Here is a 22,514-nt window from a genome sequence, read left to right on the forward strand (position 1 = left end):
TGCGTTGTTAAATCCACCACCACCCGACACAGCCAATCAGTAAGGTTTGTCACGTAAACAAAACATGCCAATTAGTTACGAGTTCAGCACACCGGTGTGTTGGAGAGTAAACCCACAACGTTGACCATACGAGTACGACGTTTCGCCAGGAATTACAACCAGCATCATGAAGCGACAATACTTACTAATTGGCTGTATCAGGTGACAGCGGGTTTAACGACACACGTTCATATTCACCCGACCTAACCCAAAAACCTCTATTATGGATAATATTGGCCACGAAAGCCAACATGTTAAACTAAGTTCAACATGCATATATGCAACAGTTTGTTAAAAAGCTACACGGGGGGGGGATATTTGTCCTTGTGTGTGGTGAATGCACAAAGATATATGTAGCACGGGAACTGCGTGATCAACTCTTCTATTTTTCCTTTGAAGGTTGTTGTTTTCCTTCTTCTCACACTCGTAGAGAACCCTGCCCCCCCCCCCAAAGAAAATGCAGTGCTTCTTCTGCCATGAAATTTGTGGTTCGCCAAAGGGGCCGTTATCTACTCCAAGTATGTAAAAATCCCAGGCTCGCGCGCGCGCACGCACACGGAGCCTTGTTTACAAAGACGTGCTGAGATTCCTTCGCCGGGAGTCCTAAACGTCTCGTTCGGATGCTTAATCATAACCATGACACGAGCGCACACAATGGCCTATAGATGTCCGGCGAACGGGGGAAAGCCGCTGTGGAACGAACGTGGAGCAACGGAATGGAGCGGCCCGGGGGAGGAACATATCCAATATCCGTCTCCTGGGTCGGGGCCACTCGGCCTACCAGCGGCAGTCCAACCGAGGTCGCTTATCCGCCCTGGCCAATTAGCCGCCAATGCCGTGCAGAATTTGTGCACCGTGATGTGACCTTCCCGAATCTGACCTTTTCAGGTATCCGCCAACAGATTAGGTTCCCCGGCAAGTTAGATGCACGATATTGTACTGTGAGCGACGTATTTCTTGTTGCAGCGCTCTCCTCTCTATCAACAAGCCTCTCGGATCACATCTTTCATGGCGAGTTGGTTGAGTCCATGTACGTATGTATGTACGTTGAAGTTCTTTCGCATCGTACGTTTCCAAATGTGCTAATCGGAGGACGGTCAGCTGTTGATATCAAACACCCATGATCTAATTCCCAGCCAGGAAAGATAAGTGGATTGATTCACTCGAACTTGCTTTGTAATGAATAAGCTATGGACTGAAAGTGAAACTTTTGGCTTGAGCCAAGCGGAAGGATTTTCCATACAAAAGGGCAGCTGCTTATGACTAACGCCGTGCCAACATACTCACGCTCTCTCAGATCTCAACTGGATACTCAAACAGATACTTGGCAAACGTCTCAATGCAGCACTAAAAATAAGTCTTGAGATTCGCCGGTTTATCACAATGTTTTACGAAGTCGCTTCAGTTAGCAGGATGGACAATTCTTTTCAGAATCAATTACTCAACTGGCGTTGCAGTGGTTAACCCCCCTGTGCCATGGACCAGGAGACTTCACTTTGATTGCCGGCCACGGCTACCACCAGTGGCGAGTGATACCTGGGGGGCCCCTCCACCATCACCAAACCGCACCGAGCAGCGTGAAGTTTGAACAAACAGCCTCCACCACTGACGCGGCGTTGAGAGGCCTTCATCCAGCAGTGCGTCGGCAAAAGGGGGCTGTAGATTAATGATCATAACTCAACGAATGGCACACACCTCCACTTTTGCTAAATTCCACGCGCTGCCAAGAAGAAAAATGGTTGGCCCCACCGAACATCAAAAAAATAATGTCGAGGCAGAGTTGGGGGGGGGGGGGTTGTTTTATGGAAGTGTTGCATGCAGCCGAGGAAGGTGATTTGGTGCCACCGAGATTTACTCTCACGCTCACCCCTCGCATTCAATAGCCCAAGTCGGGCGTGAAGTCAGCTGCTCCCCACATGTTAATATCCATCACGGGGTACCCTTTGAACTCTCAAGGTGTGTGCGAGGGGGTGCGTGCACGTAAACATCGGCTGGCCGGCATCGACACACGATACCTTTATTTTGTCGGTGGCTATGTAGGGGCCCTGCTTCTCTGGGTTCAGGGTTCGCCACCGACACCGGGGCATCTGCCTCGTGGGCTACGTGCGCGGCGGGCACGAGTCGCAACATTGACATCCGCGGTGCCGTTTGACGTCCGACGCTGCAGTTATGTCCAAATTTGGTTAAACGGCAGGAATAACCATAATAAAGGCTCAGTCCGCACCTTACCATAATAATAAAAGTGGGCCGGTCCTGGCTCATCCCCCTCCCCCCTCAACCAGTATATATACGGGGTAGTATCCCTTGGAATCTCTCATTTACTTGATTACAGCAAGCGTGCTGTGACGGTTCCACCTGAAGACGGAAGCTTGTGTTGCCTCCGAAACGTCGTGATTTTTATTTTATTTTTTATTTTACTTTAATTTAGATTCTTTACCTACGTGACTTTACCGAAAAAACCTAAGAATAGGAATAACCGTGTTAGGGGGAATGTCGCTCGCCACCTAAGTGATAGGCCCCTTGAAGAGAATAGAATGATGGAAGACGTTTACAAAATCAGCGACGTAGCTATTGATTGTGCAGGTGGTGTCAGTGCGCCGGGGCCCGCGGGTTGGAGAGGCCAAGGCAACGTGCCACGGAGGAATTTTTTTTTTTAACGAGGGGGCCCCATTTAATTCCTCGCAGCAGGGGCCCATGCCGACAAGGCTAGGCCACTGAATAGAGTGACGACGGGCGGGATCTTTAGAGGCACAACCGCCACCTGGCAATGCAAGAGCACGTCCACCAGGGACGCGGGGTGACGGAATCAGATCACGCGCGGGAGTTAGACTGCCACATCGCAGGTCCATGAGAGATGATGGCGATGACCTGTGGAGGCCTTCATCCAGCAGTAGATTGATCATGGCTGCTGACGATGATGACATTATTTACTAGTGGACTAGATCAGCACAAAGACCTATCGATCATCCCTCGTGTATACGTGTACAAGCAGCGCTTGATATTCGGAGATGAGGTGGGGGGTGTGGGGGTATTACTACTAGAGCCGTCTTAACCAGCTCTGGCTCCTGTTGTTCAATTCATTTGCAAAGAGCACACACACACACAGAGGCACAAAGCTTCTCTACAGCAAACCAGCAAAACTCTCAACACCACCATCACCCCCACCCAACCCCCTTCCCTTTCTCCTCCACAGCTCCTTCCCTTAAACCCCAATCCCAACCCTCTGCTCCCACCAACAACACCGCACCCTTTCCAGAGGTCGCCCCCCCCTCCCCTTCATCCTCCTCCAACCCCGCTTCCCATGGGCTAAATAAAATGTTCCATGGGAAAATGTGTCCGCGGTGAGGCTCACTCGCTTGCTTGGCTTGGCTAGGAGGAGGACACTTTGTGTGGTGGTTGCGTGCGACCCCGTGGACAATTCCGCGGTAATGGAATTACGGGGAGCAAATGAAAAGATGTTAGACGCAGAGACGTTTGTTTGTTTGTATCATGGCACCGACTCTGCTGTTTGTACAAAATAAGTTTACAAAACTCAGAACATTTGAATTATGAAGACAATTCTGCAAAACGCTGCGCACGTTAAATTGTGTCATTTGTCAGGGTCTGTGGTGTGACCGTGCTTTAATTCCGTTACCGTGGAACTAATCCTATTTTTATTTAAGCCACGCAAATTTTATTGATATGCAAAAACAAAACACAATCAGGATTTTTTGGCCTGCACAGCGCTTGGTCGTGTGACCAACATGCACCCCATCAGGTTGGCATAGGGCTGCGGGGCGATGTAGCGGGCAGCGGGGAGCAGTGCAGCTAAATGCATTGTTGTATTATACTTCAATTGCTCCAGTGTCTCTGCTCCCCGCCTTCATTCACAAACCAGCACTGACTATTCTGGTGAAGTATGGTTAAACCACCCCCCCCACCACGATCAGCCCAACGTGGGGAGCGCCATCCATCTAGCAGTGGAGTTACAAAAATGTACCGTACACGTGCAATCTCAGCTGGACGTCCGACTGGTTACAAATAAAGGACTTAACGCGCTCGTGCCGTTAACCGCGGCGAGCGAGCGACTCTGGGAAGCGTTAAGCCCTCGTGGTGTTTAGTTTTCGCGGTGTCAGCAAATCACGTGGAGATTTAAAATGCGCTGACAGAATGGAGGGGGCGGAGGAGAAGTTTGGGCGAGTAGGGTGGGGAGTTGGGGTTTGGGGAGAGGGCGGGTGAACCCTTTTGTCGGCCATCACGAGAATTGGCCGGGAAGGCCGCGTGGTTGAAATCCCTGGCGAGCGACGCGGCCAAGACGGATATAGCGACAGGCGGAGACACGAAGACGCCGATCGCGACCATTATTATTCTTGCGGACACCGCTTGGCAAATAGAAAGGAAAAAGGAGAGGTTGCTGCCCTTTGACTACAGGTGAATGCTGATGGTGGAATCTCATGGCTGGATTGGGGCTAAGCAGCTGGGAAGTTCTGATGAACATCGTGGGAATGCCTTGTATATGAAATCCAGGAACAGGAGGTTGTGAATGATAAAATACGTGTGTATGATGGCAGAGGATAGGGTAAGCAACTTGGATCTTCTGATTGAAACATCGCAGGAAAGCAATGTAGAACACATCAGAAAGAGGAGGTTGCGGTGGATAGGACACTTATGCACGATGGAGGCGGATAGGATAAGCAACTTGGAAGTTATGATTAAAATTTGGCAGGAAAGTGTTGTAGGTGTAATCAGGAAGTGGGGGTTATGATGGGTGGAACACGTGGTGTGCAGGATGGAGGAAGGCAGGTCACCAAGACGGGCATTTGAGGGGCAGCCAAAAGCCAGTGACCAAGGGGGATACGTAGAGCCAGACAGGGAGAATGATGTAAGAGTGGACTTTTTAATTCGGGTATCGACTTGGTGAGCAGAAAGAAGCGATGGTGAGGTGTGGAAATGGGCATGTTAACCTCTTCAGAGCATCGCTCATGATGCAAACCTCCCGTCCTCCGGCAGGTGTGGGAAAACAGAACTTGTGGGACTAAGATCATGATATACATTGTACGCTGGATAGAGTGTCACTTATATACCAGTGCGTGTTGTCTGTGACATGGGGATGACGCCGTCCAATGTTGACTCCCAGGCTTTAGATCGAGCTCTAAACTCACCACTTGGACAGAGTTTGGCCAAAACCTCTTGGTGGGATTCGTGAAAGGTGCGCCGACCCATAATGGTACAGGCCCCAAAATCCCGACGAGTCTCAACAGAAAGAGCGAGAACACTCACAGATGCGTTTCCATAGAGGCGATTCATACGATTGGAAATCGGGATGACGATGGTCCTATAATTCTGAAGATGACATGATGAAGAAGATGATGATGATGATGGTGGTGGTGGTGTTACAATATTGTCGATTCCCAGTTTTCAATGACCGCCAATCGATGTAGAAACGGTGGCAGTGGTTGGAGCACTGCGCAATGAACCCAGCGACCTGAGCTCCTTCATCCAGCAGTTGAGTGACAAACAAATTTAAATGATTATTCTTATTAGTATACAATTTGTAACGCTTGTCATAGGTGAGCTTAAAAAAACACTCGGGTAACTTCCCCCATACATTCAACTCAATTACACCACACACCATGTCCAATTACACACTTCTTACCTCATAGCAATTCGCATCCAAGGGCAGTGTGTGGCGAGGACCACGTCCAGTCGCCTTCGTCTTATCAGTGCTGATGCGTACACACCACAGCAGTTAATTATTCAATCACTCGCCGCTGGTGTGGATCGTGGCCGGCGATAACACATTCCTGCGGAGGGAGCTGGTAGGAACGTCGGGTTGCTCGGTCAATGGCCAGCGTCAACGGCGGCGTGGTGTATTCCGCAAATATGCCCGACTGAGAGGGCGGGCACAAGCCGGCGTGAGTAGGTTAAACGTTGAGTTTTATAAGGGCACCACGGGGTGACCAGCCCCTCCCCACCCAGCCCCATCCTTCCCACCCCCCACCCAGCCCCACCCTTCCCACCCCCCACCCAGCCCCACCCCCCACCCAGCCCCACCCTCACCCCTCCCTCCCTCCCCCCACCCAGCCCCCACCCAGCCCCACCCGCCCCACCTAGCCCCACCCTCCCCACCTAGCCCCACCCTCCCCACCCCTCCCCACCCCTCCCCACCCCTCCCTACCCCACCCCTCCCCTCCCCACCCCACCCTCCCCACCCAGCCCCTCCCTGCACGACGGACGGACAGAATAATCCCCTGTAACCTGGTGGTTCCTACCAGTATAACCTGGGGTTTGCCGGGTTCGTAATGCAGTGCAGTGCACTAACCACGGTGCCACTGCTCCCCACCCACACACAGTTACTCGAACCCCAAAAGCACATGTATTAATATTGTTGGCAGAGAGTTTTAATTTTGCCAACTGTTTCCCAGAAGTTGCAGATTAAGAACGCGAAGCAGAGGAGAAAGCCACATTAGCGACCTCTATTAATATTTCTCGTATCCCGTTTCTTACGGGAGACGCCTTGGCAGTCAGACTTATTGAGAGCGGCAAAGGTATCAACAGGTATTTTTTATATTTTGTTGTGACCAGGTAAGGCCCATTGAGCTATGCAACTCTTTTTCAGAAGCGACCTGGTCACAAATGATAGCTCAACGAAGTGGCCTATCATCACGTAAAAATGTTTGGCAGCCAAATGTTCTGAAAGCATTGTTGATTCTAAACGTGAAGGGGAAAACCGGAGGACCCGGACAAAAAGCCACGCGACCACGGGGAGAACATGCACACTCCAAATATACAGGCGTTAAGGTCGGTATCGAACCCACGACCTCCTTCATACCACGCGAGGTAGTTAACATCTCGCTACCGTGGCGCCCCAAGGTATACATACACAGCATACCACTCACAGCTAACAAATACCACCGGCGCGTGTTGCGGAAGGCCGACTGGCAACCACAGCGGCCAACACGTGTGGATTATTTTAAACGATAAAGGTCAAAGGGATACTCAAGTGGGGAGTGGATTTGTTAGGGAAACAGCGCTGACCAGTAAGTGCTTTATCTCGTGCGCACAGCCCTTATTAGGTGCGTGTACAGCCCCTTGTCAATCCACTGCTGGATGAGGGCGACCCCACGGAGTGTTGGTGGTTAGGGTTGTTTGACCATACTTCGCCACATTGGATAGTGCAGGTGGAATTAAGGGGAGTTTACAGGTGTGGGAGCATAGAAGTACAGCACAATAATGGATCTTGTTGAACTGCCCTCTGCTGTCTCCCACGCAGCCCTACGGCAGCCTATAACACTCGTGATGCATGGCGGTCGCCCTTCCAATAACTCTACAAGATAACCCTTCTTTAACCCCCCCCCCCCCCCACCGAGGTTTGAAAGGGATGCGATCAATTCTGGGCGATTTCGTAAAAGAGGGAAGGGAAATTGTTGATCATAACATCATCGGTGATGTTCTGCGCTTCTGCGGCCGTCTGGAACGCTCTTCTTTCCAATATTAGGAAGCTACTGGGAGCTGTTAATTTTTACATTTGGATTGAAAACCCGTTTCTTTAAGGCCGCTTTTTGTGTTCCGTTTCTTGTCCTTCCCCTCCCCCGCACCTCCGATTAGCGCGGTTGGCTACCTACGGTGCGAAAGAAGTTGAATATACGAAGCACATTTCGCCTGTACTTAAACACCACTGCCAACGCAGTCATTGCACTATAGCCGATATCTACACATAGGCTGAAACGTGCACTGCCTTACCCAGGTGTCAGCTGCTAGCCGAGGGGAATTCGATTCTTTTTTTCACAACGACGTCGTTTACGCATCGCGTTTTGCTTTTCAAGCACCACAATTAATTCCCTGCAGAGATCACTGTCTCCTCCCCATATTGGGCCAAGAATCAATCACCCTACGGCCAGATGTATGTATGTATGGAGAACGTCTTTCATACGCAGCCAACTGTGCTAATCGGTGGTGCGGGGGGAAGAACAACCAACGAAACACAAAAAGCAGTTCCAAAGAAATGAGTGTTCAACCAACATTTAAAAGGGCATATCTCCAGTGGCTTCCGAATGGCTTCCAGATCACCTTGAAGCTAAGCGGGCTTGGAGCCTGGTACCCCTACTTGGGATGGGAGACTGACCTGGGTATGCCAGGTGTTGCAGAGGAATTGGCAGCGAGGTGGCCGGGAGATAGCAGCACAGGGTTGGATTCCTGCAGATATCTGCGCGATATTTTTGGTTACCTCCCCACCCACCCACCCACCCGTCCGCATGTGGTCTTTCAAGGGCACCCTCAGGATTTCTTCCCGTTCGCAAAACCACTCGTTTGGCTCGGCCAAACATCGGCGGCGTGAGCGTCCGCAAGTGCGCAGGCGGTGCAACCACGGCCCGGAGGGACCCAGGTGATGTGCTAAGAAGATGGAAATAAAAAAGTAGACAAAAGGAGAGGCCCCCCCCCCATGTTATTCTTTGCACCACGGCCCACGCCAAGACCGCGCTACGTCAATGCCACTACGCAACCACCCAAAATGCGGGATTCTCCTGCAAGAGCACGGGACTCGGTGTGACTCTCCCGGATAAATAAATAAATGTCTTCATCACAGAATCAACATGTTCCCAGGTTTGGTTTGAGATTCGGCTCAAGATACCCTCCCCTCCCCTCCCCCACCATTCTTATATTTTCTGCAGCTCCGTTTTTTTCCCCGTAGGGGGGCGGTGAGTGACGTCATCCACCCCGGTTAATTCCTTTGGTGAATCATGGCCGTGCCGACCCCCCCCCCCCCCCCCCGCGACCTGTGTGCCGAGCTGCTTATTTCCACATCTGACCCGAATGTAACAGGTGAATTCGTTCAGGAAAATATCAATCTTTTATACAGGATGATCCAATTATAAAGACCCCTCTAAAACAGCACGTAGGACTTACAGGAGAAAGCAACCTTTTATTTCAAAGTCCCCTGAAAGTTTCCCACCAATTCTCAAATACCGTACAATTGCGAAACATTTTAACACTCTCCACCGTGAGATACGGAACCGTCGCTTTCACAGTATTCAGACGGCTTTTCAGAGGAACAGTAAGAGGGCCATTTGAGCAGCAGCGTGGCGTCGTGGCAATACCTCTGCCCCACAGCAAGCAGGGCCCACGATCAACTCCTCACTTGGTGGACCTTTCTGTGTGGAGTTTTTGTATGTTCTCCCCCTGTTCTGCGAGGCTTTCCTTAAGGTTCTACGATTTCCTCCATGAGTTAAGAAGCACACGCACAATGTAACTTGGCATTGGCCAAAGATCCCAATGCTGAAAAATTCCCTAGAAATTACCAAATAGGGATTACACGTCGTAGCATCGCCCCCTGCTGTGGAGACATGGCAGCACCCTCCTGAGTCTCAAAGAGGCTTTCCTGGGTAGACAAGCTTAAATAACATTTTAAAAAATAAGTGGGATATCTGTAAATGGATAACCCCGTATATTCTTTTCTGATTTAATGCAGCGTCAATGACGAGAACGGTCACGCAGCGCTGAGCTCACTGCACCACGAGCTCGGCACCCCGAGTTCGACACCAATCAGTGGCGAGTGATGCCTGAACCAGTCCGACAGCACGTGGACCCGACTTGTCCCAACCACCTGCACTGACCCACGTGGAGAGCATTGGTCAAACAACGCCCCGTGATGGACACGGCGGAGATGGGGAAGCTCTCGTCCATCAGCGGACCGACAAAACGCTGTCACGTGTGTTTTTACGACGAGTCGACCGTGTTGGATTCAGATTTGTGCCTCTGCACAGTCGCCAGCAGCAGTCCGCCATACTTGTTGACATAGTCTCAAGGCTGTGTTTGCAAGCGGCTAAATTGTATAAACACGCCTATAATTAACGTTTAACTTTGTTGCAAAGTTTCGAGCCGAAACTTTTTTTCTCTCTCAAAAATATAAATCGCCATATTTCTCGACGGTCCAACTCAACGAATTTGCTCACGTGCCCCATCCAAGATCCGCCCAATACCCAGCGTCGTGGACCTGGCCATATCATCAGTGAGATGTCAACAAGAGCCGAGCCAGATAGAGCCCGGATAAGTCGCCGTCGTGCCGCGCGGGTTTACGTGGTGCCCGAGCGAAAGAGGCAAATGCAACAAAAGCCATTGTCGGACTATACTTCTATGCTCTCGCTCGCGTCTATGGTGAAGTATGGTCAAACAACCCAAGGCGGCGTGCGTGAAAGAAGAGCCATCACACCTCGCAGTGGACTGATAATCAGCTTCGTCGACCGTGAACATCTCAATCACCACCAGTCTGCACACCGATCGTTGCTCTCTCCCAGTGTAGAATCGAGGTGAAACTATTGCAGGCATCTGTTGCTGCTGCTGCTGCTGTTGTTGTTTGGCAATGAAGAAAGGACGACTGGAAATCGGGAGCACGGTCATTGGGTTTTTAAACCGCACGGATAAACAAATTACTGAATTTTTTTTAAACACGGAAGCACGTGGAATGGACATTTAATTGTCGGTAGGGTTTTAATAAGGATTGAGATTATAGCGTAAATTTGATACTGTAGTAGTATTAATAATAGTATTTTACAGCCCTTTATTAATCCACTGCTGGATGAAGGCATCCCCACATCGTGTTAGTGGTCATAGGGTTGTTTAGCCAGGAGAGGAGCGGTAGTGTAGTGGCCCGGGTTCGATTCCCGCTCACGGCCAACACCGATGACGATTATTTGAACCGGTCCTGGGCATCCCCTAGGTCGACTCAGCCTCAAATGAGTATCTGGTGCTATGCGTAAACATCGCCACTCGAGAGACAAAGGCGGCCGGGCGTGGTGTTGGCCACCCACCCCCTCGTGTGCCGTGCCGGCCTTTCTAGGTGCTCGCTAACAGCACTTACCCCCTAAAGTCTGTCTTTAAACGGGTTGGCTCCACGGTTTCCAGAGGGCGTGTGGAGGATGCCTTGTGTGGGTGTGTGTCCGGCCGCCGGTTTGAGGCATCACTGAACTCGAACTTGACTGGAGCATACACCCAACGTGTGTGGGTGATACCTATAAAGTGGGTCGTTACATTCAAACGATGTGCAGCTGTGTTTGGCTTCGATTTATAGATCGTCTACTGGCTTCATCTGTCGTGGATTAAAATATAAAACGTGTGTGTGTGTGTGTGTTACTCGGCAGGTTGGATAATTATAATCAATTAACGACGACAATCCACACAAGCGCACCCGTGCGTGAACAGATAGTTATATTTAGTTAACAGATAGTTAAAAGATATTAGCCGAGATGGGGACGCGGCTTCCCAAGCCCACCCATCGCCAACATTCGATTATATACTGTATATAGAAACAGAGTTACGATGATGCATACAGATGGATATTTTTGAATTATTCCAAAACTCTGCATACACGAGTGCAATTCTGGCAAAGCGTGGAAGTCCGATTTGGCAGAACCCTCCCTGATAAGCAACAACAAGAGTATTTATCGTCCCGACGCCAAGTATTACCCGCGCGGCAGTTGTCTCAGCGAGGACGATTTACATTTACCAATCGTCTCCGGTCCAATACAGATTTGGTCGTCACACGCTGCACGCGCACACCAATTATTGTTGATCACTTCCCACGCGCATTCGCGCAGTGATGAACGCCGCCGAGTCAATAATGAGAAGCGACCTTGCACGTGTTGTTTGCCCACGTGTTGCGTGTGCCCGTACGTAAGACGGAAGAGCGTCGGAATCAATAATCGCAATCTTGATGCTGCGCTCTCTACATCACGCGGTGTGTTTAGCAATCGGCAGGCGCGTGCCAACGTGTTTACAATGCATTAACATCTGCGCGGAGTGCACGCGTAGACCACCGGTACTTGTTGCGGCGACACAAGAAATGAGTTTGGTGGCCCCCGGCGCAAGGTGTACCGCTCTCGATTAAATCAACAACAGCACCGTCGGCCAAGGCGACGCGGAGTAGAGCGGTGGCGCAGTGGTTAGCGCACTGCGCAATGTGTACCCGGCAACGTGGGTACAGCTGGGCCACGCATCTTTTTTTTTTAAATCGAACAACCTCCACGACTTGGCCCGGCGTGCCTTCACCCAGCAGTGGATTGACAACCGGGCCTGTCAATCAATCAGTCGATCGTGAATCATCATCATAATCCAACTCACCCAGGAAGACGCACGCGACGTCGATGGCCACGGCACCGTGGACCGCGCGCGTGGGTGGCGCGGGTGCCCTCGTCGGCGACTCGCCGGGGCTGCTGCTTCCTGCTGCTGCTGCGGATGATGCTGCTGCTGATGATGCTGCTCCGGGTTCCCCTCTCTCGGACCCCTGCGAGTCTCCGTCGGCCGCCTTGTCGTATTTGTACCCTGGCCCCGGCATGTCTTCGCTTTGGCCACGGGACGGACTTCGATCGCTTTGGCTAGATGAGACCGTGGTGGTTAGATGGTGAGACGGTGGTGGTGGCTGGAGGATGATGATGGTGTTGGTGGCAGGTGCTGGTGGTGGTGGTTGTTGTATGTTGTTGAATGTCGTGATGGTGGTTGGATCATGAGATGATGATGATGGTGGTGGTTGTGTGATGAGATGATGCTGATGGCCGTGCTTGATTGACGAGGCCGTGGTGGTGGTGGGTGAAAGACGATGATTATGTGAGATGGTGGTGGTCGTGGTAGAACGGTGGTGGTGCTACGGTGGTAGTGGAACACAGATGATGATGATCGTAGTTGGGTGACGGCGGTGAGATGGTGAGATGAGAGAAGCCTTGCTTCGGCTTTACTTGCCGAGACGCCCGCGAACTCGACTCTCGCTTGGCAGACTCCTCTGCTCGAAAGACTGCGCGACGCGGCGTGACGCTACCCTACGGGAGATCCGTGGCCGCTCGTCTTCATTGGAAGCGCCGCCCGTGCACAGCTCAACGAACCAACGACGTGTCTGCCCGCTCGACAATACAGACGTGGCACGACTCCGCTGGAAAATCTCGCGACAATGATCGCTCGCCGATTGACCCGGCAGCCTTCCCTCCCCTCGAGTCCCGTCTTCTTTATATCGCCGCCGTGTTTACAGCCAAGACCAGGGCGACTTCTGCCACGGGCATCCGACTGAGCCAGCGGAGGGAATCGCTGAAACTTTCCGGAATGGCTCTCCGAGTAAGTATAAACACAGTCCGCTCCTCCCACTGCTTCCAAAGCAGCCACTCGAGCTTGAAGCGGCTGGAGGAGGGGGCGGAACTTCGGTCTCCGAGCCAGATATTCACGATTGTGTTGGTGGGAGAGGGGGGGGATTGAGAGGCAATGGGACTGCGCTGTATCCTGTCCCAACAACGCACCAGCGCACGTGCGGATATTCCCTTCACTCGTTGAAAAATGAAAGAGTCGCCCCAGCTATGACTTGACGCATATTGCGCGCTTTTTTTGTATCGTGTGATTTATATTCTTCCCAAAGACGCTTGTGTTTATTTAGAGTGACGAATTGTTTTTTTTTTATCATATCGTAAAAATGGGTCTAAGTTCACCAGTATTGATTCATGTAAGCCTGACTGAAGAGACACTGCATGTGGCTGGAGAGACTGAATGTCGAAACCGGTCCAGAGGTTGCTTGCATTGAACCAATGCTGCCGACATGCATCCCCCAGAAGGCGTGTGCGGCCGATGGGTTGTGTAAGAACGAATTAATGTTTGTGTTTGGAGAGACGAACATATGAAGGGGACATTGTCTGCTTATTTATTTTGCTGTTGTGAAAATGGTGAAGTGTAATCTTCTGCTCATCACGTAACCGAGCACAGACAGAGGAGGCAAGGACGAATATCAAGCAACTCCCGATGCCATCGAATGTATTACCAAACGCAAGACGCAGTTGTCTTTTTTGTCGGTTGATTTTTTTAATTCCATAAGATAGAAAGACTCCTGGGGTTTCCCGTAATAAGTAGGATACATTACTCGGTGGAGTGCGCTAACCACTGTGCCACTGCTCCTCCAGAAGAAATAACCAACTCAGTCTTGATTTGAAACTTTCGTGACTGCCGGAATCCATACTCTTTGGTTATTTCGGTAAAGTCGCGTAGGTAGAAAAGAAAACTAAATTAAAATAATATATCACGACGTTTCGATCGCAACACAAGCGGTCGTCCGCAGGCGGAAAAAAATAATCCAACTCAGTGTTTCTTTGAATCAATATGAATCGATATGAATCGATATATGTTCATATGCGTTCAAGTGTATTTTGTTTATCCGAGATAGTTTCATTTGCAAGAATGACGTGGGGGGGGGGGGGGGATGACTGCTGCGCACCAACCCAGCAGTAATTAGCGAGTCATTTTCGAATTTGCCAAATTAGGACCATGACACCGACACACGATGTGGCCCCCTACTCTCGCGAACGACGTCACGGGGATCTTTAACGTCGGCTGTGAGGCAGACGGCGCGTATCGTCGCTGCGGTGATTACATCCGCAGCAATAATCAGGGCGGCCGCTGGGTTCGAACCGTGAACCTGTTCAACAACCAGGCCATTGTCACTGCCCCCAAGTTGAGTAACCCGTTTCCAATACGTGTTATGCGATCATCGCTTCGGATTTGGATACAACGTAATCGGAACTCGTTTTCTGTCACTCCACATATAAATACTGCACAAATATTGAAAAAAACTAGATTCGAAGCTTTCGTGACTGCAGGAATTACTCTTTGGTTCTTTCGGTAAAGTCACGTAGAAAATCTAATCAAATAATAATGGAATACGACGTTTCGGTTGCAACACAAGCAAGCCATCATCAGGTAAGAATGAATGATAACAACGAGGGGACAAGGAGGGAGCAGTGTGCGTCTCGCTCGGTGTGTCTCTGCATGTGTGCACACACTGTCTCTCCTCCGGCCACTGTGGTCCGGAATTCCACACTGCTCCCTCCTTGTCCCCACGTTTGTTCTGCTGGTCCCCTCGTTTGTCCGCCTCCCCAGTCCTCTCTCTGCCCCAGCTCCCCCCCCCCCCCTCTCTGTTTACGGTGATGTGCACGTCTTCTTCGAACGCTGGGGAGCCGGAAAAGCCCTCCGTACCAGCGTGGACGGCACCCTCATGTTCACCTTCTGAAGCGCTCGCTCGTCACCGTGGCGTGCGCAATGACCACCACCACAACCACGTGCCTTTTCTTTCGTGTTGTGCGCGGTGCTTTTAGCGCCACAGCGCGTGGATTTGTAGCGTTTATTTTCATTTGTTCGCTGGTGACTTTGTGTATTTCATATCGGAATCGCCTCCAGTGCTTTTGCTGCTGGCGGCAATAAAAGTTGTTTAAAAGTCAAAGTCTGTTAAAGGCCTCGGCACAGATTCGTTGTCCTTCTGTTTGTCTTGGTGTGTCTCTCGCTCGGTGTGTCTCTGCATGTGTGTCTGCCTATGTTGTTTCCGTGTCTGTGTTTTATCATTCATTCTTACCTGATGATGGCTGCTTGTGTTGCAACCGAAACGTCGTATTCTATTATTATTAGATTTAATTTTCTACGTGACTTTACCGAAAGAACCAAAGAGTAAATATTGATAATTTTATTTTATTTTACCAGGTAAGGCCCCACTGAGCTACGTAGCTCTTTTTCAGAAGCAACCTCATCACAAATGATAGCTCAACGAAGTGGCTTACAGTATCATGTGGACATTTGTATCAGCCAAATACTCCGAACGCTTGTTTCTAAACGTGGAGGGGAAACCCGGAGGTCCCCGGGAGAGAGAGAGAAAGAGACAGGCAAACTCCAAATATCCAGCAGGCCTCAGGGTCGGGATCGAACGCAGGACTTGCTGCATACCAGGCGATGGAGTTAACATCTCTCCCCCGCGCCGCCCACGTTTTAGTCCATCAGCCTATCGGCTTTCCAGATCAAGCGAGAAAACCCTGGAGTGGTTTCGACTTGCTGCGTCTCATCAACGCTCGGGAGTGTTAAACAAATGCAGCTGCACTACCAGATGTTATTGGTAAGAGCACTCCATATAAACTATAGTACATCGTTCAACGCACAGAAAAGCAATAGCGCACACAAACCTCAATGTGTGGCTGTGGAGCATTATATCAAGAAATAAATATATATTCGTATAAGCTGAGATTGCACACCATTTGGTAGTCGAACCATATTTTACAGCTCCTTGTTCATTTCACTGCTGGATGAGTCCTCCCCCCCCTCCCCCACCGCACAATCCATCGAAATAATTCTTGCGCTTTGATAATCCTGCACACGAGCTGATGTGTGCGCATAGTATAAAGTAGAAGGTAAAGGTGCAGCCCTGCAATTCCCTGCTTGACGCCTCTTCTGCCGGAAACGCATCCATTGGGACAGTGTTCTTCACTCATTTTCAGAGGGGGGCCACCTTCACCAATAAGACATCATCAGTGTGAGGGCCGCCACACATTTGAAACCATTGGGGGTTTGACAACATAATGATGATGAGGGTGTTTTCCCACAACAGGGGCCTCACGAAAGGCAATCTGGGGCCGTCAGTGGCCCGCGAGCCTTGCAATGAAGAACACTGCATGAGAGGGAACACCAGAAAGCCCCTCTAGAAGATATGTGGCCTACTGTTTTCGCTGGCCAGTTGTCTTGGAGAGACGTGGCAGTACCCACAGTTTGCGACTTGTCCAAATGTTTCGATCGCCGCGCCGGGAGATGGCATCGAAACCGTCGATCTCTGGATTTTGCTACGATGCTGTACATGTTGACATGCAGGGGCACCGCGGTGGTGAGATGTTACCTACCTCGCCTGGTATACAGGGGGTCGTGGATTCGATCCCGATGCTGACGCCTGCTGTATATTTGGAGTATGCATGTTTCTCTTTCCCCGTGGTCTCGTGGATTTTTCTCTCCAGTTTTCCCCTCCACATTTAGAAGCATGCGTCGAGAGTATTAGGCCGCTACAAATGTCCACGTGATAACCCACTTCGTAGAGCTTTCGTTTGTAGCCAGGTGGCTTCTAAAAAGAGCTCCACAGCGAGTCGGAGTGTGTGCTAGTCATCAAACCACGGCAGCATCCTCTATATATGACGTGTGTACATTCATGACTCAAATTTACTATCGGCGAGCTTAAATCAGTTACTATGCAGGCCTGCAAGGCTGGGTGCTGACAGTCGCTCACCCATCACTTCCCCTGAGCCTAAGCGACTCATCGTTTAGCCCGTTCACAACGTCACTCATTTACAGCAGCACATCCATCCGCGCTCCTTATATGGAAGTTTTTTTTCCCCCTAAAAAAGAAATCCTCAGGATCAACAATGACAAGCTACACATGCACAATACGAGCAGATAAGCGTTATACATTAAGCCCAGGCACGCCAGTAATTAAATAAGACGCGGAAATAAGCTGGCTAATGCTTGTGGTGATGCACTGAGCGATCTGGCGGGCCTGACGAACCAGCCTAATTAGATTTGTACCCAAACCCATAGCTTGTATGGGTAAACGCTCATTTTTTTTGTTAGTAAATCAGCCTCTTGGCTTATCAGACCAAATATTATCTAGCAGCATCTTTGTTTCCGAAAGCAAACTCTCTCTCGACGGAGTTTCAATATGTTTGGGGTCGCATCAGCATCAGCAGAGTCAGACTTTTTAGGTAAATGCTGTCGATATTGGCATCCGGTGATCCCGCATCATTTATTTACCAAGCTTGGCTCTGCTGATGAGACCCACAAGGCCGAAACCGCTGCAAAGTTTATTTGCTTAAACGACTGCTGCTTGTTGACACAAGTGTGGAAGGCCAATAGGGCAAATGGACTTTTTTTAAATGTCATTTTGTTTGGAGATATATGTTCACGTGCAGGTACTACGTGGATGATCACTTGGTTTATTACATCTCAGGTTTGTGAGAGGCGGTGACGGTTTGGAGGAGGCCTTCGTCTAGAAGTGGATTAACCATGGATGATGATAATGATGTGAAGATATGGAAGAGTGGCTCATTTATCTTAACTTATTGTCTGCCTATGCTGTGGGGGCCACATTATATAAGGCAGTCTTAGCAATTCATGTTGCGAGTGTTTTTTATTAGTTCAACCAGAATTCACTCAGCCCTCAGGTTGAGCCACACCAAAAGCTGCCACTTTAAAAGAATGTGACACGTTTTCCCCAACGTAGCCAAATTCTATGGAATTAACACTAACAACAAAAATTCAAGCCTCTCATTCATATGTCATAGCAGGTAATACTGATTTTATTTTTAACTCTATGGATGAGGCACATTGGTATGTTGCTTTTCATCCATACAATTATTCCCAATGTGCCTCAGGAAGATAGTTACGATAATTGGTTTTTTACCCTTTTATCTGGCAACAAAACTGACACCTTTTTTACAAGGAGTCATGTTTGCATTGACCACAATACCTGCGGTCGGAATGCAAACATAAAACACAACTCTGATAATGTATGCACTGTCCTTGAAGTTGATTGGTCCACAACCGAGACAGCTTTCCTTAGAGCCTAGTCTCACATGGGGTTGGACCAGATGACCCCTAAAGGCATCCATGTCGATGCTCCACGTGTCAGGTACTATACGTATAGTACCTGACACGTGGAGCATAGATAAGTGCACAAAGAAGCATTGAGAAGTGTACGCTTGCAATTCAATTCGCGTTAGGCTTGTCTACCTACGCAAGCGTCAATGAGCCTCAATACTCTTTTTGCAGGAGGATCCCGCCAATTGGGCAATTTGCAGGCACTTCTTCTCGCACTGGGATGTTTTGGCCTTCGCCAGAAATCGACGTATTCCAGTAGAAATGCGGCTGGACCGCGTGCTTCGTGACGTGTTATTAATTAAGGGCTCTTAAAATAGTGAGGGGTTTTGTTACCGAATGTGAAAAAAATGCATCTTCTTGTCATTTTGAGTTGAACTCATCCCCCACCACAGCAATGTGGAATGCACACCACTGAATTGTGGCAGAAAGATCTGAAATTTATCAAACTACTTTCACTCCTTTCATTATTTTCATCAGTTTCGTGAGCAAGGGAAGGGTGAGATCTCCTGGGTGGCACGACTGCATGGACAAACGCCGCCGCCCATGAGTCGCGTGTGGAAGCTCCGCGGGGCAAACGCACTCTAGCGGCACAAACGTGAAGCGAGTCACCTCGCGGAAGCAGCCTGAGGTGCCCTCGCTGAGAAAATACAATCAGCTCGAGTCACCGGTAGCATCCCCCTGCTACTGCTGCTCACTGTTCGTCTAGGCACATCCACCCTTCCCGATGGCTCAGTCATACCGTCTAAGATGATACCTAGCTTCAATTTACACAAAGGTTTTTCATCAAAGCTGCGAGAGTTACCAAAGTAAACCATTTTATTTTATTCTACCAGGTAAAGGCTGCTGAGCTATTTTTCAGATACGACGTGGCTGACACGAACGATAGCGCTACGAAGTGGCTTTTCGAGTGGGCATTTGTAGCAGCCAAATACTCTGAACGCGTGTTGACTCTAAATGTGTGGAGGGGGGGGGGGACCGGAGGACAAGGAGACAAATCCACGCGACCACGGGGAGAACATGGAAGCTCCAAATATACAGCAGCAGGCGTCAGGGTCGGGATCAAACCCACGACCTCCTGTATACCAGGCGATGTAGTTAAAATCTCCTAGCCACCCTGGCGAGATTTCTAAGAAGGGGGTGGAGTGGTGACAATGGTTAGTACACTGTGTTATGAACGCGGTGACCTGAGTTCGACTCCAGTCCTGGCTTACATCAGTGACGAGTGATATCTGAACCGGTCCCGGTTCTGGATCCCCCACCCACCCTTCAGCACCCCGCACTGACCAGCGTGGTGAAGTATGGTCAAACAACCCCAATGATTTACATAGCATGGAAGAAACATTTCTGTACATTATGATTACTGCAGTACAGTACATTATTTGAACATCTTATTGGTAGGAATCTCCTGGTTACACCAGCCCACAGGAGATTATTATGTCCGTCCGTCATGCAGGGAGGGGCTGGGTGGGGAGGGAAGGGCTGGGTGGGGAGGGGAGGGTGGGGACTGGGTGGGGGGAGGGACTGGGTGGGGAGGGGCTGTGTGGGGAGGGGCTAGGTGGGGAGGGTGGGGCTGGGTGGGCTGGGTGGGGGGTGGGAGGGGTGGGGCTGGGGCTGGGTGGTGAGGGGCTGGTCACCCCGTGGTGCCCTTATAAAACTCAACTTTAACCTACTCACGCCGGCTTGTGCCCGCCCTTCACAGTCGAGCATATTTGCGGAATACATCACGCCACCGTTGACCCTGGCCATTGACCGAGCAACCCAACGATCCTACCAGCTCCCTCCGCAGGAATGTGTTAATGGAAAAGCTTTCATTCTGTAAATTCAGAAATGTGCATTTGTTAACCTCAAAGTGTTTTACTCGCCACAGTGTGTGTGTGTGTGATTTCTAATTATGTCGGTCAATAATCCTGCTCTATCTCTGTTTTCTCTGAAGAAGATAATTTGGCCAAAGCATACGCCTATTATGTATTTTTTTTATGGTACAGTATCAAGTATAGTCAGTGGCACATCATGTTTGGCACGGGTTCTGGTACAAAGAAATTAAATGGGGCCCCCAGTGCAATTCCCTCCCCCCCTCCCCTCTTTGTAGCCCGGCGCCTGGATCCATGAACCATGGTGCAGTTGCACAGCCTACACACTCAACATCTACGCTGGGTATGAGGCAGTATTAGCGACAGACAAGGAGAGGTTGTGGATTTGCTCCTGAGATATGTCGCGGTCAGTGTATGTGTGTGTCAGGGGGGGCAAATTGAAACTTGATCTTAATCCCAGCTGCATTGGTCGTCAACTGCCATCTCTCCCCTCTCCCACACCACCCATCATCATCTCAAGCTGTCACCTCCAACCCCCACTTTCCCGCCAGTTCTTCTCTTCTTTCTGTTTCTGGATGGTTCATTCCTGCCAGGCACATCACACCGAGCATTTTCAGCAGCGCGCGCTCACTTTCCCGGAAGGCAGGAAAGGCGGGGTGAGTGTGAGTGGCCGGTGAAATTGTAATCTGGCCCGGGGATGGCACTTGAGCCTCCCATCTCTCAACGAGGAGACTGGCTGCAGAAGATGAGGCTGGGCCAGGGCTGGTCTTCTTGCCCCCCATACGAGTTGGATGAAGGGAATCTGCGAAGCTTTCTGCATATGATGAGTAAATTACGACAAGCCTGTCAACCTGGATATTAATCAGAGCGCCGTAATTAATGCAAGCATTGGTATCTCATCGTAAAGGGCCAGTGGAGTCATGCACTCTCCTCGCCTTGTGATGAAAAATAACCCTTACTGAATACTTTCTTGCTCATTATTTTGTGCTCATTATACATATTATAAACTGCACAAATCCCACTCTCCCTTCCCCTTCTCCTCTGCCTCCTTCCACTCATTTGGCTGTCGCTCGCTCCATTGTTATTTGCTAACACCGGCCATCATCCAATCCAGTGACGCATTCTGCCCAACGGCCACTGACCTCTGTTGTGCACGGTCAATATGATGCCTCTGACTTTCCGTACGTTCTGTGATCCATGTGTTCCCAATCAATTACGATCAAATGGAAAAGAACCCTTGCCATAGGAATGTGGGATTTTCACCACTGGCTCTTAGTTGTAAACAAGATGAGCGCTACCCCATGCTAGGTCGAGTGGGACTAGACTTTGATTTTTTTTCAATATATTTCTTTGTTTATTTTAAAGGTCCCACTGAGTCTTAAGTTATTCAAGAGGGTTCTGCTTGTGATGTATGCCCATTTCCTTAAGCATTTCTATTTGTTGAAATGTGTTACCAATTAGGTTTTTCATCATCAGTGGGGTGGCCTAAGGATGGACTCTCCCCCGCCAGGCCTCAGTGCTCATTTGAGCAGGAAATTACTTCGACTTTTATTTTCACCATCATCAGCATCATCATCCATTGTCTATCCACTGCTGGATGAAGGCCTCCCCACTTCGTCACCACTCCTAACGGTCCAGTGCTGCCACCGTCCCACGCACACTCCTGCACATGAACCGATATCACCATCGCTCTTTTCGATTTCCACGTGGGATGTAATTTCTGCGGCCCATAGCTACCTATCGGGTGTGCAGGCGGTGCTACTGCACCTGGTGCCCACAAGCCCTGGTGGGACTTCAGGCACCCAGCTACAAAGAAGCTTTGCGGTAAAATGAGACAGGTGCCTCGACATTTAATTTCTTGCACCAGATGTCCCATACCGACCGCTCGTGGCATGCCACGGATGCAATAAGAACACAGAGAGAGAGGAGGAAGCAAAACACTCAGGACATCCGCTTGAGTAGCGGATGGCACTAAAAGCATCCAACGTCATGACTCACGTGCTGCCCGATGCGCACCCGGGTCGAGACCCACAACTCCGGGGTTTCCAGTTGGCCGAGCGATGAGAGCGAGTGGCGGGCCTCTGGAGGGGGCCGCTTTGCTGCCAGGGCTCTGTAATAAACATTCTTCAAGCGGGAGTCATTCCCTGCGAGGCCCTGGCGTGGAAATTGAATTATACCCGATCGTTGCCGTAATTGCATTTCTACAGTTAGTCTTTTTGTTGGGAGAGAGTAAGTCCCCGGCATTGATTCATCATCGTCGTGGTA

At 50.1% G+C, this 22,514-nt stretch overlaps 1 protein-coding gene across 1 annotated transcript in view; it reads right to left on the reverse strand.

Moving 5' to 3' along the window:
• The window catches only part of LOC133352074 (phospholipid phosphatase 3-like), a 65,250-nt gene extending 52,144 nt beyond the window's left edge, over positions 1 to 13,106 (reverse strand). The window contains exon 1 of the mRNA XM_061567813.1: positions 12,136 to 13,106. Within this exon, the coding sequence (XP_061423797.1) occupies positions 12,136 to 12,349 (214 nt within the window). The 5' untranslated portion in view covers positions 12,350 to 13,106. The remainder of the gene's footprint in view (positions 1 to 12,135) is intronic.
• Between the last annotated feature and the right edge of the window lie 9,408 nt (positions 13,107 to 22,514).

This window comes from Lethenteron reissneri, chromosome 39, assembly GCF_015708825.2.
Source record: "Lethenteron reissneri isolate LAM-NWPU_2019-01 chromosome 39, ASM1570882v1, whole genome shotgun sequence".
NCBI lineage: Eukaryota > Metazoa > Chordata > Hyperoartia > Petromyzontiformes > Petromyzontidae > Lethenteron > Lethenteron reissneri.